Below are 25,300 nucleotides of genomic sequence, written 5' to 3'. Positions count from 1 at the left end.
AATTCATGGAATGATGTACCCAAAAAGAATCAATTTTACTGTGTATTAACTTAAAAAATATATATACCAAAGAATTCAAGTATTAGGTGTCTATGAATCATTTAATTTCATGATTTTAAAGATTAGAAAACAAACCCAGGGGCATTAAAAGTGCCTTGTTAATTAACGATCACAGTTACCTACGTAACAGCAATCCTTTACTTAAGAGTACACAACTTGTGCTTCCCTGGTGGCGCAGTGGTTGAGAGTCCGCCTGCCGATGCAGGGGACATGGGTCTGTGCCCCGGTCCGGGAAGATCCCACATGCCGTGGAGCAGCTGGGCCCGTGAGCCATGGCCGCTGAGCCTGTGCGTCCGGAGCCTGTGCTCCGCAACGGCAGAGGCCACAACAGTGAGAGGCCCGCGTACCGCAAAAAAAAAAAAGAGTACACAACTTAATACAAAATGTGCTTACCTCAAAATGAGAAATTCAATCAGAAATAAGGAATATGTAGAAACTGTATAATAAACCAGGCCACACAGATTTTAATAAATATAAAATTCAACTATAATTTCTATGCTACATTTAGGTGGATAGGCCAATAATAAAAAGAAATTTAAATTCTCACTTCTTCTCTTTCAAGAAAGACTTCATAAACTACATTTTAGTCATTAAGAAGACTCCCCCAACATAGATATATCTCTGGGATTTAGAAGAATTTCCAAGGTTAACTCCAAAAAATTCCAGGGAATTCCCTGGCAGTCCATTAGTTATGACTCTACGCTTCTAGTGCAGGAGGTACGGGTTCGATCCCTGGTCAGGAAACTAAGATCCCACGTGCTGTGTGGTGCAGCCAAAACAAACAAACAAAAACAAAACAAAAAAACCACACACAAAATTCCAATACTAAATCAATATTTTCTTTCTGAACACTATATATTAAAGAAAATATTCATTACCTCAAAAGGTAAAAATCAATCTAAGCTTGGTGGGGTCTGAGAAAATGGAAATGGGAAGAGGTACAAGAGAAGGAAGATAAAAACAGAGGGAATTACACTCCACAAATTATTAGTTATACCTAATAAAATATGAGAAATATTCTTGTCCTCTTCTTTAGGGATGATATATTGAGTCCAAAGATTCAGAAAATTAGTTCTTTCTTAAATATTTCCTTTCAGAGTCTCAGGTATCAACTAAGGCTTAGATTACTAATCCACTTTACAGAGCTCCAATAACTTTTTTCACAAGGTGCATTCAGCCTCATTTTATAATATGTTTATAATTTCCATGTGGGAATAATAATAATACTCTATGAGACTATTCTTGAAGTATATGGAAGGTGAACAGGAAGCTTAGAGTATCATGGGCATGAAGAGAACATCAAACAGTCCCAAATGATCTGATCTTGACATTATAATAAGCAACATTTCAGAGAGTTTTATAGCTAAAAGTCTTAAAGTTCATTTGATAAAAGTCCTTATTTTACAAATTAGAACCTAATGGTTAACAGAGTTAATTATTGCAGAAGTGAGTTAAGAACAGGCCTCCTAACTGCTTACATGGTAATCATATATACAATGCAAATTTAAATTCTGTCCCTCTTTCCTTGAATCATTCATTCTGCTTACATACCCACAAGACAACAGGAATTAGCCGAATACTTCTGCACATACTTATTAATCTACATACTTTAGAGAACTGAAAGCAAAATGCTAGGCCCTTGACCCTTTATGTCAGATCTAATCAAATTAAATGATTTTGCCTACTTTAGTACACAATGTAAAACATAAAATTTTATGGCAATGTGACCTAAAATTAACACTGAACTACCTTTAACCCTCTGTGTTGTTGTTCATTTTAATGCAGTCAAATAAGTAGTATGAGAAAAAAAACAAACCAAAAAACAACTTATTACCAAGATGTGTGAATATGCCATTTGCAAAGAGAACTGTTTTTTTAATATATTCAAACTGTAACCAACTTGTCAAGTTCATTCCAAACAAACTGAAGTGTTAAGAAGTCACAGTAGAGAGTTATATTTCATATAACATTCGCCCTGCAGTTATCTGATAAGTCAATAACAGCAAAGAAAGTTTCTGGAATTATTTCTCCTAAAACTTTTATTTAAGGCTTTATTCCCTAAGTATTAAATATTTAAAGTACCATGATAAATTACGCTTTGGTATTAATTACAAAAACTAATACAAGGTTTTTATTTGTTGGGAATTTTTTTTTGAGATATAATACTCTCAACTAAATACCTACTATACTCCAGGCTTTATGATAAACCTTGAAAATAAATGAATGAAAACATGGTCCTGTCCTCAAGGATCATACAGTTTAGTAAGTGATATAAAAATGTACAGAAATAAACTGTAATACAACAATGAGTGGACAAAGTAGAATAGAAAGATAATCAGAGAAAGTCAAGGAAGGTTTCATAGAGATATCCAAATTGGCTTTTGAGGTAGAAAAGGAATTTGATAGTAGGCTAAAAGGTCATTTCTTTATAGGAAACTCTAGGAAAGACAAATCTAATCTAAAGTGATAGAAGGCGGACCAGTGGTTACCTAAAGCCAGGGATGGGGACTGGAGATTGATTGCAAGTATGTATATAAGAGAACTGAAGTGATGGTCAGGATCCCTAGTTGTAGTGATAGTTACCTGGGTATATACATTTGTTAAAACTCATCAAATCATATACTTAAAATATGTGCATTTTATCATATGTAATTTACATACTTCAGTAAAGTTAATTTTTTACAAGGGACTGGGGAAACCAAATGGGCTACTCTTTGGGTGGCAAAAACACTTCTATATTCCAATTACAAGGTAGTTATTGGTATTCCGTGATTATCAAAAATGTTTTCTCTAAACTGAGTTTAAAGCTCCAGCACAGTTTCTTATTTTAGACCTCTCCTAAACAAGTAATGGGCAAAGAATGTAGAGCTCGGTAGAGTTCCAACAGAATAGGCTATATCTAAGTTTATATGATATTGCTGAAGAAAAAGCATTTCATAATACAAATTTCCATTTATAATGTAATTACTGAATTTGTGGGTAAGAAAATACTAGATTGAAGAGTTCTTTAGCTAGTTTTGTAATTCTGGGCAAATTAATTCACATCTTTGGGATTATTTCAGCTATAAAATAAGAAGGCTGGTTTCTTTATGATTTCTTTCACTTCTAAGATTTAATTATTCTTACAAGATTGAAATCTCTACATAGACAGTCTCCAATTGAAACCCCTAAGGTAAGTCCCAGATGTTGAAAGTAATGCATTAAAACAAGCTCTATAAGTACACTGAATATCAGAAGCATTGTACACAACTTTTAAGATTAGAAATTTGTGGTTCCTGGTCAGATTTATGTACTTCCTTAAGCAAATTTAATTTTACTTATATCTGTTTTTTCTTGGCTAATCATACAGGTTCTTCTAAAATTTCTGTGGTGCTAGATACGTCATTCTACGTATACCACTCCTTATCTTTGCAAATGAAGAAATTAAGGATTTAGACATTAAATAACTAGCTCAAAATATCCTCTCCGCAAAGACAAAACTATTAGATCAAATGTGTCTTATACAATTTGTTAAGTAAAAAGGTTTAGAAAGAATGTATATATGAATGGATGGACATTGATACAAATATAGAATTTTTTTTCTGGAAGGACATAACAACAAAAAACTTAGTAATGCTACCTTTAGGGAGTGGGTCTAGAGTGGATAGAGGTCATTTTTCTATTTTTACTTTCTGTACCATTGAAAAATTTCCAACATGAACATCTGTTAATTCTACTGTTTAAAAATTATGCTCTTAGGTTAGACTTATAGGTTGTATTTTCCTTTCATTTTCTATACTGGAGAAAAAAAAAAAAGTAATGTTTGGCTTTTTAAATTTTCTTCTTTTTTAAACAAAATGCCTGGTAGTGTAGTTGTTAATTCAGTTGCTTAGAGCTCAAAGAACAAAGGTCATAGGTTTGATTAACTATATTTGCAAAAAATAAAAATATCCCTTGGTCACAGAATGCATTTTTAACTTTAAAAAGTCATCTGGCAAACTCGTGCTGCTGATCTCAAGGATGAATCAGGTAAGAGCATATGGTTGACTCAATACAAAACATAAATACTGGAAAATAACTTTAAGTAATGTCTTAGTGACAGGTAAGAGAGTAGACAGAGAATTACTCATCTCTAAGTAAACGTTTTAATTTTCATATTCATCAACTCACTGCACCTTCTGAATAGAATATAAATAAGACCTTAACTGTAGGAGAAAATACAGTCCCTGTACTTTCAAAAAAGTTAAAGACTATACATGTCACAAATCTTATTATTTTTAAAATAATACATTTCTTATTAGTATACTATATAAACATCAAATAAAATACCTGTAACATCTTCTGGATCTGATACAACAATATGTGCATTTAGTTCCTGTAGCTTGTGATGCAATTCGTCTAATTTTTTATTTGATTTTTTCAAAATGTTGTCCACATAAGCCAAACTTTTTTTATCTGTTGTGACTTTCCTCAGATTTTCAGCTCCTTCTTTGATTTTCAGTTCTTTTCTTATTTCTCTCTTAATTCGATCCTTGATATCATCCAATTTCTGTTGCACCATTGTATCTGAAAAGTCTAATTTTTGAACAGCACTCACATTCTCAGAAAAGGGAAGACTTCGGGAATCTCCCTACAGAAGAAAAATAAACACACAAATGTGGGAGTTTAGGAAAGTTAGCTGCTCAGTAAAATAGGCCATATAAGAATACAACTGTACTTAAAGCAATTCTTCAAAAACTCTGCCCACTCACTAAATAGCATTACCTGACAATTTTATATTAAAATAAACACATCTATACACAAAGACAACTTTGGACTGTATAAACAGACAATGAATTTTTGATATTCCGTGAACCCAAGTTAGATTCCAAAACCTACACTGTGAATCTTGAGCAAGTTATTCAACCTTTCAAATGCTCAATCTAATCGTGTAAAATCTAAATAATAATATTAGGCACTTTTCAGAGATAATGTGGTAATTCAAAATATTGTATGTAAAGCTCCAAATATAATTCTTGGCCCACTATAGTCACTTAATAAGTGAAGATGATTATTAAATTCCATAGGTGAGATAAAATTCTATTTTATCTTCTATAAGAAACCTCTTAAAAATAAACTAATATTGGCAAAAATAAAATAAAATTATATCCTTATAACCACTTTTTAGTTAAGCAATTAAATGCATTAGGGCTTGGGAAGACTAATTTCAGAATTCTATTCATATATTTCATGACTATCTATCCCAATTGATAATTTGGTTGACTGACTACATAAACATCACTACTAAAAAATGTCTAAATTATGTCCTACTGACAGAAGCTAAGAGAGTACACAGTATCAGTTATTCAACTTAAAATGAAAATCAAATCAGGTAAGTACATCTAATCTACATTTAAAACAGGCAAAGTTATGTTCTGGCTATTTGTATATCATTCACTATTTTAAACTCCATTACTACAATACTATTGGTTTTACATTTTTAATTTCTGAAACACAAGAAACTAGAGTTAACTTTTGCTTTTGGGAAGAGGAATCGAGCTTGTGAAGGACACAGAAAAGAGATTTATATTTCACTGTGCACCCTTTATGTATCTTTTGAACCACAGACCTAAGTAATTATAAGATTTTCTTTGACTTCTTTGGGAATTCATCACACCCATAAAATAAGTTCTATTTAAATACTTGGTGCAAATACTCTTTACGTCTAATTCTTCACCTCTGAAAAACATGTATTTTGCAAAACAGTGAGACAATGGATGGGAAGATACAGGATTTAGTCTTGGCATTGGTACCAATGTACCTGGTGCCAACAGGCATACTATGCAAAAAATGAAGTAGTTGATGCATAAATTTGTTCTTAACCTTTTTAGGGCCAACAACCCCTTTGAAATTGACAAAAAAAGAGTAGAACAAAGAAAATTCATGTTTGTATGTACTATTGTATGTACTATTTCCAGGTACCACAGATCTTAGATTCAAAATTCCTGAAACTGGTGATCTACATCTATTGGCCTTAAATTTCTGATTCTTATCTATACGAACATAGAATGATCTCCTATCTGGGCCAAAATAATGTCGAGGCTTTTCACTATTTATAATGGACTATAAGTCATATCAATCCATTTATTCGGTTTCCAAAGTTTATAAATCCACCTTTGTCTGGTTATCAAAAACATATGACTATTGTCAAAAGATAAAATCCCAAATTTCTATTGTCTACCTTCAGGTAAAGGGAACGGAGGCAAACAATTCTTAAATGAGAAAGCTTAAGCTAAATGCATTCCTCTAGATAGTTTTATTTCTATCTTTATAAACTTAGAAAACACTACATGAATTGCTTTCACAAATCTGTACTTTAATATTAGGTACTAAGCCAGAACGTTAAGTGTCTCAGTAATTTTTTCTTTATGATGCATAGGCTAAAAGAAATACCTAACAATTCCATTTATTAAGTAGTAAGGTCCAAATAACTTAATCAATACTTATAACAACTTAGTAGCTGTTTGAAATAATACAAATTGAAAGAAAATTACATTTGTATTTCATTCTTTAATAGCCACAGTTACTTATTAATGGGATATATGTCTGCTATTGGGTACTTCACAATTTCTCAAAACTTGAAATCAGTTGCACATTCCCACCTTCATCCTATACGGCCAGTAGAAAGGGGTTGTAGAATATCCTTAATATTGAAACTTTACTAACTCTAGTTAGTCCACATGGTATCCAACAAATGGTGTCACTGTGTTTCCCTGAAATTTTTAAAATATACTGCAGCACCCTGAGAGCTTGCTGAGGCACTCCAGAGAGCCTTGTTGCAGAGTTTGAAAATCATGGTACTAATATTTAAAGGCTGTTAAAAACAAAACAAACAAAAACAACCACCAAAAAACACTGTTACCCTTGGCTACTTCAACTTCCACTTTCCAACTTGCTCCCTAAATGCCACTCATATCAAATTACAGAAATTTACTGCCAGAGACAATCTCTTTTGGCTCAGCTACTACGCATGCTGCACCTTTCGGATGCATCATGGGATGCATCATTTTCCCTTCTTTCTTCAACTATCTCTTCCTAGTCTTTCTTTTCTTAGTTAACTTTTACTTTGTTTCAAAGTTTACCATAATTTTTTCCCCAGGAAAGAATTTCCTGCCTATGCCCTCTCTTAGAATTTAGATTAAATGCCTCTCTCCTGTGTGTTCTGATAATGTGGATTTTATTTAAACAAGTATTCCTTTCCTTATCTGACAACTCCAAAGACTGTGAGCAATTTGAGGGCAGAGCGGTTCTGTTTTATTTTCTTAATGATTTGATTACATTATTTAATATTCTTATTTCAGAATTCAGGAAAGTCTATCACTGCTAAGGAAGTCATGATTTCCTCTTTCTGGTAAAGAGAACTCATACTCCAGGAAGCTCTAAGGCAAAACTGATATTCAATCATGGCAACTATACTGGCTAAAATTAGATATTAGATATAAATCGTATATGGTTAGCATGTTTGCTTCCTCTTCCTAAAAGGCCTGAATTTCTAGTAACCATATTTTTACTCCCATCTTTTGTTGTGACATGGCTCAAATACCTTTTGGAAAGGAGCAGGAGATACATACACCATAATCAATAACTTAAGATAAACTATGCCCCCTGACAGCAGATAGGAAAGGTTACAGTACTTTCTATTATTCTTTTCCTAAAAATTTTAGTTGCAATAAACTGTGCAAGTTATTGGAAAATATAATTTTCTTGCATTTGGAACAACTGAAATGAGATATTCCATCTATTAAATTATGTCTCTACCCTTAAAAAAAAAGAGCAATTATATCATAAATGGAATCAGTACTAGGCAATGTAATAATATTCTTGACACAGTAAAATAAATCAGCCTCAGGAAAAAAAAAATAGCTATTTAAGCAGTGAAAATCTTCAGCGATAATCTCTGTCTCAGTAGGTTCTCTTAGAGGCAGTAGTAACATTATAGTAATTTATGTTTATAAGCTTTACCCTTTCATCCACCATTCAACTCTTTGTACTCTACAGTTCACACCTCCCCCAAAAGTAAACAGTAGATACCTTTTCTCATGTTTTCAAAACCAAGCAAAGTAAGATCCAACCTCTAATCACAAACTCCCTTTTAAATTCATTAATATGCTCAGAAAGAAATAAAAAAAGAAAGGAAAAAAACACAAAAGTAATCCTAAACATAAAACTAAACTCCTAGTAGTATTCATGATTCTCTACCAATCATATATACATAAAAGAAACCCATTAATTCTCAAACCTTTTGTCACTGAAATCAACAAGCTTAGTTAGCCACTCCATTCTAGTCAAATTAATCTAACACTTTGCTGTTATATTCTCTTACCCATCCATGTCTTTCTTTCTTATACCCTATTCCTTTCACTATCAATCGAAATCCACCATCATGTTTAAAAATATTTCAACTCTTTCATGATTAATCCTACCTATTTTTAATGTATTTTATATCATCTATATCCTTAATGCAGCCTTTCAAATCAGATGGGCCAAATCCAAAAACAAGGAAACCATTAGTGAAATTAATACACTCAGGATTTATAGTAGTACCATCGAAATGATTTTTAGGTTAAGTAGATTTCGAGCAGCTAAATAAATAAAAGAAGGAATAGAGACTTCAATGAGTAAGAAACAAAGAGTAAAAATTAGATGGAGTTCAAAGGAACCAAAATAAATTAAAAACTCAGTGGACAGGTTAAAATAGCAGATTAGACCAAGCTAATGAATTAGTATCCTGGCAGATAGATAACTTGAGGGAATTACTCTGAATTCATCATACAGCAATATGAGAAATTTAAAGGCATGTAAGACAGAATGAGAGGATCCAAGATCCTCGCAGTAAGAGTTCCAGAATAACAGAATAAAGACAATGGGGGAGAAGCACTACATGAAGAGATAAATGGATGAGAATATTCCAGAGTTGAAGCATGATATATCCTTAGACTGGAAGGTCATACCAAGTTGCAAATAAGATAAATGAAAATAACGCAGCAACTACAAAGTAAATAGAGAGAAAATGCGTTTTTATCTACAAATGAATGATAATTAGATCAACAGAAAACTATTCTTAATAACAACAGAGGCTCCAAACTAGCAAACTTCTACAGGATTTTCAGCCTTTATCTTCATATATTGCTAAGGCTTTCTCCAGAATTAAAAAAAAATTAAAAACCAGCTGCTTCAAATGTTAACATTCTTGGGGAAATGACAGATGAACTAACCCAGTGCCCATGTTACACTTACATCATTCCCCTGCTTACTCTCCTGTGTATGTTCACTTCTATTGAAGAAAAAAAACTTGTGCTATGGAAGAAGAGACTGTACCATTTTTACCTCTTAAATTGACAAAGAGTTTTCTAATCATAATGTTGGCAAGAATCCAGATGTAAGCTGTAAAACTTTATAAGTTGGAACTATATAACAAGAATCTTTAAAATAGTGATTCCCTTTGGCCCAGTAATTCTAATTCTAGAAATGTAAACTAATAAGATAATTAGGAATTATTAACTATATAGAATGGTAAATACAATAATTTTTAAAATAATATATGCTGGGCACAGACAGACTCCCTTACAAAACTTACAAGTAGCAGGGCTTTAAACCAACTTATAGAAAAGAGAAAGTTCAGGATATAAGTGTCATAACAAAAGAATTTCAAACAGTCTAGGGAATAAGGAAAGGTTTCTTTTATTTATACTCTTTATTATTCCTCAGCAGTATGTCCAGCTCAATGTACTGCTACTATGTACACAGTTTTATTTCAAATTATGTTTAAAATAAGAATGGACAAAAAGAGACTGGGAGGAAAGAGATTAAAATATTAACAATAATTATCTCTGGGTAAAAAAATCTAAGAAGATTTTCATTTTGTTCTTCCAAGTTTTCCATATTTTCTCAAATTTTTTTTTAGCAATTAATATATACTGCCTGTCTAATAGGAGGGAATTACATTTTTTAAAGACATCAAAAGTAACTTTCACTTTATTTCAATTTTGGTAAATGCAAAAGCTTATAATGATACTTTACACTCTACAGTATATTTGCTATTATTTAACTAGGTTATTTTGAGTCAATACAGTTCCACTGCAAAGGATGAGACTACACATTCCACTCATTATAACTAGACCACATCATATGCCAGTCAAGTATTCCAAGTATGAAAATGTGTTAATATGTATTTGATAAATACAACTATTTTTATTTTATGAAATAACAAAATTCTGATCTGTAGAATAAAATATAAACTGACATTTTCTATTTACTACATTTCAACAAACTCACAGTGAAGTTAAGAAAAACACTAAAATAAGAACAGGATAAGATTCAAAGAACAAAATGAAGAAAAAAGTCTGTCACTTATGACCAAGTACTTCATTTAGGGAGAGACAGGAAAGGATGTTTACTTCTCACTGGCCAAGTTCCCAGAGAAGAAGTGAAAAAGCTGTTACTTTCTTTATATTATAGAAATATAAAACAGTCTGACCTGATAGATGCCAAGAAATGTTAGAGCACCCATAAAAACTCAGTGGGTACAATGATTCATATACTGTTTAGCTAGAAGGAATTTCAAAGATCATGTAGTGTAACTCCCTTGATTTTAGTTTTGAAGAAAGCAGGTTCAAAGCAGCTATGCAACTTGCCTAAGGTCACAAAGAAAAGTCAGTGAACTGGCTGGGTTTAGCATACTAGTCTCCTGACTCCTAGTTTGGCGCTCTTTTACTCCATACCACCTTCTTATCCACTTCCCTTTATTTGAACTATACCCTGACCTAACTGATTTGCATTAATTAAGGGATATTATGTGCTTTAATTCAGGGGTACTGGCAGGACATATTTCCTCTTATTCTCTCATATCACCCTAATCCAACCTTCTGTGTCTAAGGGGAGAATGCTCTCACCAGAAAGCAAGAAACCAGTTCTTACACCAGCTCTCTGTCACTAGCTATGCAACCCAAGCATGTTATTCCATCTCTGTACCTGTTCACCCATCTGCAAAATTATGTTTGGTTCTCCCACCTTTTAGTTCCTTTAAAACTTCTTTATTCAAAATATTCACTGAATGCTAGGTAATGGAAATGACACAATCCTGCTTTCTTTCAGGTATTCAATTTACTAAAGAAGACAGACATGAAAACCAAACAAAATCTGAAGCAGTAAAGCTTTAAACAAATGTAGGCTATATTTTGTGTGTGTGTGTGTGTGTGTGTGTGTGTGTGTGTGTGTGTGTGTGTGTTTGTGTGTGTGTCTTAACAGAAAGCTCAGTTAGAATGTAGTATGATGGAAAGAACTAAGTATTTGGAGTCAGACTGGCCATGTATAAATTCTGATATTTCTTTTTTCTGTAAAATGGAATTATTACAACTACCTTGACTGTATTATTTCTAAGTCTCATAATGGCTGTGCTAGGAATAAGAAGTATGCTTTCATAGCAATAGTATATTTCCTAGCACATAGTACTGAGAGATAGTGCTGGGTGCCTACATAATATTCAGCCTCCCCCTTTTCCTCACTAAGGAAATTTCCATTTTGGTAGATGCAACAAAGTGCTGAGATAAAATTCTCACTTCACCAGACTCCCTTGCAGCTAGAGGTAGTTACATGACAATTCCTGGCAAAGGGAAGCCCAGGATTTTGGGGAAAGCTTCCAATTTTCCCTTTCTTTTTGCCTAGAATGCAGACCCAAAGCCTAAAGGTGTAACAGGCAAATAGAACAGAACAAGGATGACAAAGCAGTGTGGAAGAGCCTAGGACCCCAATGGCTTTACTGAACTGCTACACAAGTCCTAGACTGCCTACTTTGGACTTCTTGTCTCAGATGAACTATAAATCCCTCTCTCACTAAGGATCATATAGGGCCTTGTAGGCGAATATAAAGACTGGCTTTTATTCTGAATGAAATGGTGTAGGGCTTAGGGAGAGAAGTAATGTTGTATGACCTCCTGTGTTAACAGATTTGAGGGGGCAGGGAAAACTGTTATGAAGCTATGGTAGATTGTTACTAAATGGACTCAAATGAATCTTGCTTTCCTACATTCATATCATCATGTAGCCTCCTTCCACACTGACTCAAAGCTAGCCTTCTGACTTACTCTAATAGTGTAATGGAAGTGACATTCTGATGATGGGCAGGGAGCTTCAAGAAGACGCCTCAAGAGGACTCATAGCTTCTGTCTTCCTTCTTGAAAACTCAACTACTATTTAAAGAAGTCCAGATTATTCTGCTAGAGAGAGAGGACCCTGGAGGATGAGAGAGGCCATGTGGAGAGAGGCCATGTGGAAGAGAACCAAAGTACTCCAGCTGTCTCATCCATTCCAGCTGAGGCAACAGACCTGTGAGGAAGGCCACAGTGGACATTCCAGTCCAGTTTAGCCACCAGCTGAATGCAGCTGCATAAGTGAGCACAGGCAAGACTAGCAGAAGAAACACCTCTTATACCCACAGAATTCTGAGATGAGTTTATTACACTACCAGAGACATATGATACAGAGGCTACTGCAGCAATCCAGGCAAGATAGCTCTTAGAGCCATAATGATAGCTCTAAGCAGTCTCTTCAATTTTGATTATTAACTACTTTTTGTTGACTCTCAATAGATAAAGGGATGGGGGCGTTAATAACATCATTATGTTAAAAAAGAAAAAACAATTTTCCTTCTTTCCCACTTTATACCTCTCCATCCCAACACTTTGAGAAGATGTAGATAGAGAAAATCAGTAAGGACACAGGTTGAGCATCTAAATCCTTAAATCTTTAAACATGCTTAAAGCAAACATACCCTCATGCCCCTAAACTCATTAGTCATAGTGCCAACTAATTCATTTTTTGCTTAAGTTGGTTTGACTTAAGTTTTCCCTTACCACAAATAAGAGTCCCAAATAATATTGATAGGTATATCTCCCTGCTCTGAAACATGAATTTTTTTTTTTTTTTTCTTCAGTACGCGGCCCTCTCACTGTTGTGGCCTCTCCCGTTGCGGAGCACAGGCTCCGGACACGCAGGCTCAGCGGCCATGGCTCACGGGCCCAGCCGCTCCGCGGCATGTGGGATCTTCCCGGACCGGGGCACAAACCCGTGTCCCCTGCATTGGCAGGCGGACTCTCAACCACTGCGCCACCAGGGAAGCCCCGAAACATTAAATTTTATCTCTGTAATATAGTAATGATACCTGCAATTCCAGATCTATATATATATATGATTTTTTTCCAATATCAAGACCAATGTTCCCCTATAAGTGTTTGTGTTCTCTACCACTCTAATCTCATTTTATACCACAGAACTGAATTTAGGGTCACATTTCCACCCTTGTTCCAAAGGATGCCACTAGTAATTTTTCATCTTATTTTGCATACTCTTCTCCCCTGAGCTTCTGGGAATTTTTTTTAAATAAATTTATTTATTTTTGGCTGTGTTGGGTCTTCGTTGCTGTGAGTGGGCTTTCTCTAGTTGTGGTGAGCAGGGGCTACTCTTCTTTGCAGTGTGCGGGCTTCTCTTCGTTGCAGTGCGCGGGCTTCTCTTCATTGCAGTGTGAGGGCTTCTCCTCGCGGTGGCTTCTCTTGTTGTGGAGCACGGGCTCTAGGCACGCTGGTTTCAGCAGTTGTGGCTCGCGGGCTCTAGAGCACAGGCTCAGTAGTTGTAACACAGGGGCTTAGTTGCTCCGCGGCAGGTGGGATCTTCCCAGACCAGAGCTCGAACCCGTGTCCCCTGCACTGGCGGGCAGACTCTTAACCACTGCGCCACCAGGGAAGCCCTGGGAAATATTTCTTATCTCACTCAAACCATGTGTTTCTAGTGAGGTCTTCAATGCTCTTACATGATCCTATAGATCTGTGGCCACAGTTGAATGATCTAAGGATGGACACCTCACTAAATTAAACCAGAGTTGTCCCACATCCTGGCCAAACATGATTGATCCATTCATCCTGCAAATATTTACTGAATACCTATTATATGTGCTAGATGCTGTACTCAACACTGGACATACAGTGGTTTAAAAAAAAGACATCCGTATCTACATTAAGCTAAACATGAGTTCATAATGATGCAGAAAAAGCATTTGACAAAATTCAATATGCATTCATAATTAGAAACTCTCAGTAAACTAGAAATAGAGACCTTCCTCAATTTGATGAAGAACATCTACAACAAACTTACAACTACCATTATATGTAGTGCTGAACGACTAAATTCTTTCCCCTAAGATCAGGATCAAGACAAGGATGTCTACTCTCAGCACTCTTATCCAACACAGTACTGGGCATCCAAATCACTTCAGTAAGACAATAAAAGGCATACGGATTGAAAAGGAAGCGATAAAACTGTCCTGTCCCTATTAGAAGATAACATGGTCATCTACATAGAAAATCCCAAGAAATTTACCAGAAACTTCTAGAATAAAAGAGTTCAGTACTATCACAGGATACAAGAACACTCAAAAATCAATCATACTTCTGTGTACTGACAATGACCATGTGGACACCAAAGTCAAAAACACAATACCATCTAATAATTTTTGCTTAGATGCTCCTGTGAGATGATCCACAGTACGCATGCACATACCCTATCATATTGCTTAGAACAACTTAGTTTGTCTTCCCTGCTTGACAATAAGACAAGCCCTCTCTAAGTACAGAGGCATTATCTGTCTTGTTCATTACTGTGTCCCCAGCATAGTATCTGGTACATCATAGGTAATTAATAAATACTTTTAAGGGAATTAAAAAAAAAGAAGTATATGCTTCAAGTTTCCTAAGTAGAATAGCAATCCCCCATATCCAAACCCAAAACTCTACCCTCCCCCACCAAAAGCTCTAGTTATAGAAAAAGTTTCAGGCAAAAAGAAAAGGAAGGTATTGAAACACACAAACAGCTGGAGTCAAAAATCAAGAAAATCCTCACATTTATAATATGGAAAGGGCTTTCAGACACAAGTCTTTGTTCTTTTCAATTAAGTTATATATATTCAAGCACAAAAAAAATTATACAGCGAGTAAAATCTGAATTTTGTTAGTAACTGTTCTTTTAATGACTTAGGTTAATTTTCCTTTGTTACTTTTTTCCTTTATTTATTCAAATTCTTAGAACCTTTTAGGTTTCATTATCAAGTGATAGACATTAGAGCTATGAAAAACTAGTATAGTGTAATCACCATTCCACTGATCAATTTTACCAATTTTCCAACAGTAGTTCTCAAAATCCTTTTGTTTATGTGGACTGGGGTGAAGGTGGTGGGGGGTGGGGCACAGATTACAGATCTACTCTGGGATCCAGATGGAAGCAATGGACTCTCAGAAAATTCTATGTGTGCAACACACACACACACACACACACACACACACACACACACACACACACAGTGGCAGGAGGTTAAGGGGTTCACAGATCCCTAAGCCCATCCAAGCACACCAAGTTCAGAACCTATGTAGGTCTAGCCTTTTGTCAACCAGTTCCAGCTATTAGCTATTTCTTAGGAACCTAATATGCAAAAAAGACTTTTAAGGAAAATATACCATATTCGCAAAAAAGGCATACAATAAGACCTTGATTAACTGATTTCCCAGAATACCTCCTTTATATAAAATTAACCATGTTAAAAATTTAAACAACTTCAAAAATTATATTAAGCAGAGCTCCAGATGACCAGAGAAACAAATCCTTCTCAGTGCCTAGATTCTATTTGTTCTCACATTTCTGAAGGTAAAACAGTTGATCTTCGTTCTGAACCTCCCCCATTCCTGAGCTTCCCAGGAGATAAAACATACAAACCCTGTTTTGTGTCCACAGTCCTAACAGTATAAGAAATAATGATAATAGTTTCAAACACCTATTACTGACCATTATACTTTAACTGAAACTCTTAAAAACAAAGGGTAAAAAAAAAATTTTTAAGGGCTATTTACACATTATATTTTTCTTTCATCTCTAAATGTGAACCACAAGTCATTTCCCCTAGCCAGAGCTTCTGTTAGGGACTTCACCACCTCCTAGGATCATTTTGGAAATATTTGGAAATTCTGGTTGTGAAGATGACAATAGGATAGAGACAGACGATAGGCAGGGAAGTGACCAGGCAGAGCCAGATACTATGAAATAGAAAGCCAAAAAACTCCAGTAAAATAATAACACCTACAAGCACATCAGAACAATCAAGATCAATCAACATTTTGTCTCAAAGGAATATAAAATGATTAAATTAGTAAAATATAAAAATCTTTGTCACAGTATCTGACATTTCTCATTTAGTCAATTATTACCATTATGACTAAAAACAGTCAAAAAGTGGGCAAAGGATAGTAGGATATCAAAATGAAGAAAATATGGGACAAAAATTAATTTTTATTTGTCATGCTTAATTTAGAACAGATCTATCACACAAAAACTCCAATGTGCTAAAGTGTTAAATATTTTTTAGAATGACTAAGCATAAATGAAATAGATAACATGTAGCATATCTACTTCAAGCACAGTGTTAAGAATTTGGGAGCTTAAGAATAAAGAGATATTAAGAGAAAAAAGACTGCAAAGGAAAAGCCCAGAGATGCTCTTGTTGTTTGAAAGTATACAATAAAAGACAACCAAACTAAGACTTTAAACAGACAGATAGACGGACAGACAAATATGGAGAGAAAAAGGGAGGGAGGGAGGGAGGGAAAAAGGGAAGGAGGGAATCAGACTGGGGCTCTCATTAAATGCTTTATTTCACTGATTAGGACGAAGAAATAGAGAACAAGTTGTCAGTTTCTCAGAGCTGGGCCTGGGAACACAGCAATGAAACTATACAGAATACAAAAGAAGGTCCTCGAGGAAGTAAAACTAATTAGTCAATGCAAGATAAGTAACAGCTATTTACAAATAGAAACAATAAGAGAGCCAAGAGACTTCGTTGAAACAAGTTAAAAATTAGTGAGTGATAAAGTGTTTTAGTGGCAAATTGATAGAGATGTGGTACATGAAAGAAAACAAGAGCAACCTTCCGACTGTCCTTCATATTGGCCTTCATGTCTGCTGATGACACAAGGAAAAGAGGGTTTCAGAGCTAGAGATTTCATCAAGAAACAACTTCTGGTGAGGAAATGATTTATAAATATACCAGATATGGTATAGTAGTTGCGGGTGGAGGGATGGGAAAGGAAAGAAATGTCAGAGAGAGGTATCCAGAAAGCTTCATTCGACTGCATTGGTAATGTGTATTTCTTTAAATCGGTAGTGAATACAATGGTGTTTTATTACTCCCTATGTACCTTTTGGTATGCCTATAACATTTTGTTAAAAAATGAGGAAGGAATGATACAAGAAACTAAAGGAGAGCACTATCTAACAGTAAAGATACTGGATTTCATTGCTGAGAAAGTAGTTTCGGAAGGCCATAGAATTCTAATGTAGGATAGTCCCCTGTCTGGAATTTTGAAGGTAATGGCCTCCCAACCTCTTAAAATTGTTCTACTCTGAGAGTACATTTTCTTAAAAACATGATAAGAATTTTTAAGTTTAAATGCCATGTTACTGGGTATATTTCAATACATAAGAAACATTAAATATATATTTAAATTTGTGACCAATGTAATACATAAACTTCTTTTATAATTCTTAAAAATGAAGTTTCTTAGCTATTACTTAACTACATTTTTAGTATTATCTCACTGATTTTTTCTCATATTATAAAGCTGGTGTCCACAAATATTAATATATCAGATAAAACAATTAAAATGGCACAAATGTATTACGAGTCAAGTTCGTGTCTTAAATGGATTCTGAATAACAGCCTTAATTTAAAATATTTATACTTTATGGTATATTATTTTAATAACACTGTTTTTAATAATTCATAACAAACCCTGGTTATTACCCATCTGAAGGAATCATACACATTACATTCTTAGCAATTCAGAATATGGAGTGCTTAGTTCTCTTAATTTTATAGTAGTATATAATAATCATAATTGCAACCATGTTCCTCCTACAAAAGTCATATTCCATGAGGTACTACAAAAACATACATGGGAAGAAGTAGCAGTAGCCAACAGTAGTCTGTTCAGATATAAACCATAATTTGGGTCTTGACAGGTAGGAACTCTCATATACCTTCTGTCCTACAACTTAGCATACAAGTTCGTGTTTTAAAATCTGTTTCATTCAGCAACAATTTATTAAATGTCTACTATGTGTAAAGTTCTATTCTAGACACTGATGATACAAAGATGATCAAGCCAATCTTCCTATAAAGTAGTGGCTCAGATCTAAGTTCACAGAAGCGTTATCTACTTTAATATAACTTTTTTAAAAACTTTAGTCATGTTATCTTAAAAAGCATAATTTTAAGCCACTAAAGTATATGTAAAACAGAAATAACTTTTTAAACCAATAATGTGTCACAAAAGTTTACTCATCTTAGCAATAGAATTATGAAGGCACAGGAAAAAGAAGTAGGTTAAAAATAATTTCTCCACATTGTATCCATTTTCTTACCAGGCCTACACATATATAAATATACCAAGTATAATAATTTTATAAACCAACCAAATCATAAATATGTTTATATTAGAACTGTAGAAAATTACATAAAACACAGTTCCTTCCTTCCCAAATTTTGATTACCTTCCTCAAACCTCCTTTTAATCCAACAGGTTTGAAATTATGGAGATTTCATCTCTCTACTTCTTAAGCAATAAAAATGATCACATTTCTATCTACAATTGTAGTGTTTTATAAGCATTCTAGAAGTATATACATTTTATTAAAATGCCTTGTATATCCAAAGTAATAACTTAAACATCTATGATTTAATCACTTCATTAATATGGAAATCATTGTTTCAGCTCAATCATATCTCCTATTTAATATTACTAAAATTATTATTGGTAAAAATGACATCTCAATTAAAAAATGTAGTTAAAAATCATACCTATTTTAATAGCATGTGCAAATCTCAGGCTCTCACATGCTTCCAACACAGAAACACTTTTCACAACCAAAACTATCCATAATGATTAAGCAAAGGTAGGATATTAAAGGCAACAGAGAGAGAGAGAGATTATGAATAAGAAAACCGAAATTCTAGTCATGGTTCTGTCACTGATTTGCTATAAGACCCATGGCAAATTCTTAAACTGTGTTTCAATCTTTTTTTTTCTAAAACAGTCATTTAGCTCTAATTTTAACTCAAACTTTACATTATATCCATTATGAATCCTATAAACAACTTTTGCTGTCATGATGATTTGGGATTGTATGCTTCCTTTTTCCCCCATTCATTATTTAAGTTTAGTAGTAAGTCCCAATATCCCTGTATAATTACTTAACGTGTATCTTCCCTTCCACAATTTAAGTTCCCTGAGAGAAGGAAGTATATTTGATCACTATTAAACATTTTGAACCTTATTTTATAACCAGGCCCCAGAATAATGCTTCGAATACAGAAAGTGCTCAGTCAATATTTGTTGAATGGAGAAATGGCTGCTCAAAGTTGACATACTGAGTGAGAAGTAATACCTGAGAGAAAAAGAAGAAGAAGAAAAAAAAAAGAATCATACTAACCACTAAAGTCATCTGGTACAGGAATAAGGAGTACTACATATTTCAAGAAAGAGTCAAACTTTCTATGTATGTTATGTAAATCAGGCAGCAAAATGTGACATACACTACATAAATGTAATTTCTAAAAACAATGTTAAAAATCAGTGCTTCATATGTTTAAAGGGTTAAGAATACTTTATTTGGAAAATATACTTCATTCCCCATTGATGAGACATTAAAATATGACTGAATACATAATAAAAGAAAACTACATTTTAATCACAATTTAAAATTGGTAATTTTGAAGTATGACTTGATATCGTATCACAACACATTCGGTCACATTCTCCAAAGTGAAGAACCAACTTTTCCGCTGGTATAAGGAGCACCCCAAAGGAAGATAAATAGTCACAATAAGACTTTAAGCTATCTTATTCTTTACTACCAAATAGAACAGAGTTTATAAAATGACATGTTCCATTATGGGTGGGGTTAGATAACAAAAACCTACAGAGAACCAGTCAATAGCCGTAACTAGTTTCCTTTTATCTATTCACATTAACACAAGAACTACAGGTTAGATAGGCTGAACCACAAAAACATAGAGGATAACAGGTAGGCTATAACTGAAGATCTACAGAATTTCACTAAGGCATTATGTATAAAGGAAACACTTAATAACAATAATAATAATTTGAGATTCCCCTCCCCCACTCCAGGTTGTCAATCAGCATTAGTGTTACTCATGCTACTGAATGTAACGAAATGGCAATAACTTTTGTTCCCATATACTGTCCAATAAGCTGGATTTCCTTCAAATATACAAAACAAGTAAAAATGCATCAAAAGAAAAATATAAGAACAATTATTGACCCAAGTACTGTAGTAATTCAAATGTAAATTATTCATGGATTACTTCTGCCATTATCTAGAGCACTCTGGGGTAAACAAATGTGAAATGTTAGAGTCGCTTTCCCTCAATATTTTGGTTAAAAAAATACAACCAGGTAGAATTCAGAATGGACAATAAGCATATGAAAAACTACCAAACCTCTGTTAGGAGATGCAGTTAAAATAATGAGATATTTTTCATACCAAAATGAATTATTTCTCTCCCAGGCATTTACCCAAGAATGATAAAAGCATAAATCCACTAAAATACTTGCACACAAATGTTCATAGAAGCTTTATTTGTAATAATCAAAACTTGGCAACGACCCAAATATCCATGTACAGGTAGATGGATAAACAAATAGTGGTATATCCATACAATAGAATATTACTCAGCAATAAAAAGGAACAAACAATTGCTATATACAAAAGCATGGTAGAATCTCAAAAATCACTATGTGGAGTGTACGAAGTTATGTTAAAAAAAAAAGTACACACTGTAAGATCCTTTCATGTAAAACTCTAGAAAATGCAAATGAATCTATAGTGATAGAAAGCAGTTTTCTAGGCCTGGGAATTGGGGAAGAGGGTATAATGGCAAGATTACAAAGGGACCCAAAGAAACTTCAGGGAGTGATAGACATGTTCATTGTTGATTGCAGTAATGGTCTCATGAGTGTAGAGGTGTGCCAAAACTTATCAAATTGTGTATTTTAAATATGTGCAGTTTATTGAATGTCAATTAGATTTCATTAAAGAAAGGTTTTTTTTTTAAAAGAGAAAGTCTTTTTAATTATCTTATTCCCTTATTGTAGACATGGTCATATTTTCCTTTTATTAAATTCAAGGTTGTTCATTAAAAATCTCTACTCAAGTTAGGATATCTTGGTTCTAGTCTCAGCTCCCTTACTTAGTGATGGCAGACAAATCACTTAACCTCTCTGGGTCTCATTTTTCTTATCTGTAAAATGAGTTTAGGCTAAATTGATATATGCCCATCTCAATATTTTATGGATCTATAGACCAGTAGCCTCAGCTTTTTATCATATTATGTTGTATGCCCAACTCACTTAATATTTTATGGATCTATAGACCAGTAGCCTCAGCTTTTTATATTATGTTGTATGCCCATCTCACTTAATATTTTATGGATCTATAGACTAGTAGCCTCAGCTTTTTATCATATTATGTTGTTCCAAGAATTCTATAGTAAATCAAATCACATCTGTGATGGGGGAAAATGTTTATTACAAAATTCAACAGTAAACCTCTGTAATTGTTTAAAATATTAAAATATAAACTGTATAGTGAAAAGAGTATTGGTTTAGATTTAGATAGAGCTAGTTTCAAATTCCAGTTGGGCTAACTTGCTATGTAACATGAACAAGTAATTTTATTTCTCTATGCCTATACAAGATACAATAACCAAGATATGGAAGCAAATCAAGCACCCATCAATAGATGAATGGATAAAGAAGCTGGGGGGGGGGTGTGTGTGTGTGTGTGTGTGTGTGTGTGTGTGTGTGTGTGTGTGTGTGTGTGTGTGTGTGTGTGTGTGTGTGTGTATAATGGAATATTACTCAGTCATAAAAAATGAAATCTTGTCATTTTGACTACATGAATGGACCTAGACGGTATTATGCTAAGTGAAATAAGACAGAGGAGAACAAATACTATGTGATTTCACCCATATGTGGAATCTAAAAATTAAAACAAATGAACAAACAACAAAATGGAAACAGAGTTATAGATACAGAAAGCAAGCAGGTGGTTGCCAGAGGGGAGGGAAAAAATAGGTGAGGGAGATTAAGAAGTACAAACTTCCAGCTGCAAAATAAATGAGTCATAGGTATGAAATGTACAATTTGGGGAGTATCGTCAATAACTATGTAATATCTTTGTATGGTGACATATCCTAACGAGACTTATTGCTGTGATCCTTTGAAATGTACAGAAATACCAAAGCACTACGTTGTGTAACAAGAACTACCATAGTGTTATAGGTCAATTATATTTTCAAAAACAAGCAAATGGGGCTTCCCTGGTGGCGCAGTGGTTGAGAGTCCGCCTGCCAATGCAGGGGATACAGGTTTGTGCCCCAGTCCGGGAAGGTCCCACATGCTGCGGAGCGGCTGGGCCCGTGAGCCATGGCCGCTGAGCCTGCGCTCCGCAACGGGAGAAGCCACAACAGTGAGAGGCCCGCGTACCGCAAAAAAAAAAAAAAAAACCAAAACAAAGAAAAACCAAAAAACAAAACAAGGAAATGAACTCATAGAAAAAGAGATCAGATTTGTGGTTACCAGAGGTGAGGGGTGGAAGGAGAGAGAAAAGTTATTTTAAAAAGTTATAAAACTATTTGCATCCTTTAGACTTTATTGTAATACATGAAAATAATTACCATTTATTAGCATAAATTAAAACTACCACTTTAAAAAGTATCTCTCACTATACATTTTAAAAGACAAGAATTTGGTTACTCATGATGATGATGAGGAAGGTTAGACAAGAATACTTACTGAGTGCCCACTAAGTATCAGGCACATAAAGTAATAAATGCTTTATTTCATGTAATCTACATAAATAAACCAAGAAAACAGAAGGGGGATAAGCAGTGCTGGAAGGTAGGGTGGGAAGTACTGCTACTTTTATATAAGATAATCAAGGAAATGCTCTCTCTCTCATAAGGATTATTTAACAGGGATTTTAGTATATTTTAATTCATAAATCATTTTCCTACTCAAAATATCACTGCATCAGTAGTCAAAGATTTCCCCAGCTAAACTACTTAAGAAGTCATCCCTTTAAATTGGTGTATGCATGAACAGAATACAAAATATTTCAAACACCATGCTGCAAGTTAAATTCCCCCAAAGAAAAGATCCAACAACTACTAAACAGAAAAAGTTTTCAACTGAAACTACGATACCTCATGAAAACTAAACATTTGAGAGCTTTCATTTGCTTTTCTCTTAGCTCTTTGAGTTAAAATATCTTTCATCATACGAGAAAGAAGTCATAACTGACTAAAAAACTTATAAGTGGTGAAATCTGCATATTCCAAGTAAAAGGAGTAAATATGATATAAAGGAAAGCTATTTTTTAAAAAATAGGCTTTATCAGTGTTAGGTTCACAGCAAAACTGAGTCGAAGTTCATAAAGCTATTTTTTAAAAGTTCACATTCTTTACATCTTCTTGGCTGTTGACCTCAAAGAATAAAAACAGCACGATGCCTTATTTCTCGAGCTGTTGACAAAAGTTTAGAACCAGCAAATATATCAAGGCCAATTTCAATTATTAAATAATGTGCCTGTTAAAATACAAAAAAAAAAAACAAGAAACATAATTTTGGGCAGCCTTCTAAACGAAAAATAGGAAGTTTTATTTAATTTTCCCTGCCTGCATGCATTTGGGTCCCATTATCCCACTCTCCTAGAACATCTTTTTCTCTTAATAAAATTCCACCTATCCCTTGAGCCAGTTTAAATTTCACCTGCTCCCTAAAGTTTATCTTAAAGTGACCACTCCCTTCTCTGAAGTCCTATAGCAACTGCCTGTACAACTCACTGAGAAATGGACCTCCAGTCATCTCTTCCATTGCTATCCTGAAATATAACTTCAATCTTGTACTGATGGTCCATGATGGTCTTAGCAACTGAATTTAGTTTCTAGAGCACCACTGTCAGTGAACAGTCCCTAACCACATGCAGCTGTGTATATTTAAATTTAAATTAAACTAAAAAGACAGTTCCTCAGTTGCACTAGCCACAATTTACATACGGCCAGTAGCTACTATATAGGGCAATAAACAAAATGATATATAACATTTCTACCATCCCAGGAAGTATTATTGAAGAATGCTCTTCTAAAGGGTAGTGGCCAGGTCCAATGTTCATTTGTATATACCATAGTTCTTAACATAGTACCTGAATATGGTAGGCACTTCAATATTTGATTTAATAAAGACAAATTACTGTAGTGGCAGAGATGATCCTACAAACATGTCTTGTTTGATTAGAAGTCTTTTAAGAATTTAAACAAATATTTTAAAATTTAGAGTATATCTCCCCACAAAAAGGCAATGAGAGCCCATATGGAAACAACCACAGCCAAGAAATGACTGACACCAGCTGCTTTTATACTTGTCAATTCCACATTGTGTATATGTTCCCTACATTCACCTGCTTCACTATTTTGTTACTTGCCTAGATCCTGAAGGCATGTTAGTTGCGACGTCTGCTCTATATTCTATGGACATTTAAAAATTATTTTTTGGGCTTTCCTGGTGGCACAGTGGTTAAGAATCCGCCTGCCAATGCAGGGGACACAGGTTCGAGCCCTGGTCCGGGAAGATTCCACATGCCACAGAGTAACTAAGCCCGTGAGCCACAACTACTGAGCCCGCGTGCTGTAACTACTGAAGCCTGCGCACCTAGATCCTTTGCTCCGCAACAAAAGAAGCCACCACAATGAGCACCCACTGCAACAAAGAGTAGCCCCCACTCGCCGCAACTAGAGAAAGCCCGCGCGCAGCAACGAAGACCCAATGCAGTCAAAAATAAAAATAAATAATTTTTAAAAAAATTTATTTTTTTATTAATATAAGAATTAATTTTGATCAGTTTTCTAAAGCTATAAATAGTGTACTTTAAATTGAATGGCTCGAGTTTGATACATAATCCTTTCAACAATGCAAGCCCTTAAGTAAACTGTTCTTTTTATATAAACGAAAGGTTCTGAGTAAGAAATTTTCATACGGTGTCTAGTTGGCAATGCCTGAATCATAAGAATTAATCGCCTTTCAGGGAGAGCCTCTCAAATACATGTCTT

At 34.3% G+C, this 25,300-nt stretch overlaps 1 protein-coding gene across 2 annotated transcripts in view; it reads right to left on the bottom strand.

The window, feature by feature from the left end:
• PKN2 (protein kinase N2) overlaps positions 1-25,300 on the bottom strand; it is a 128,985-nt gene that overhangs the window by 85,426 nt on the left and 18,259 nt on the right. Inside the window, exon 2 of one of the 2 annotated variants that reach the window (XM_079913503.1) lies at positions 4,369-4,669. The exons of the other annotated variant lie outside the window; for it this stretch is intronic. Coding sequence (XP_079769629.1) covers positions 4,369-4,669 — 301 coding nt within the window. The remainder of the gene's footprint in view (positions 1-4,368; positions 4,670-25,300) is intronic. 2 annotated transcript variants of the gene reach the window in all.

Source organism: Stenella coeruleoalba, assembly GCF_951394435.1.
Source record: "Stenella coeruleoalba genome assembly, chromosome: 1".
Lineage (NCBI taxonomy): Eukaryota > Metazoa > Chordata > Mammalia > Artiodactyla > Delphinidae > Stenella > Stenella coeruleoalba.
Note: the sequence above shows the minus strand (reverse complement) of the source record. Positions and strands in the feature narration are given on the sequence as shown.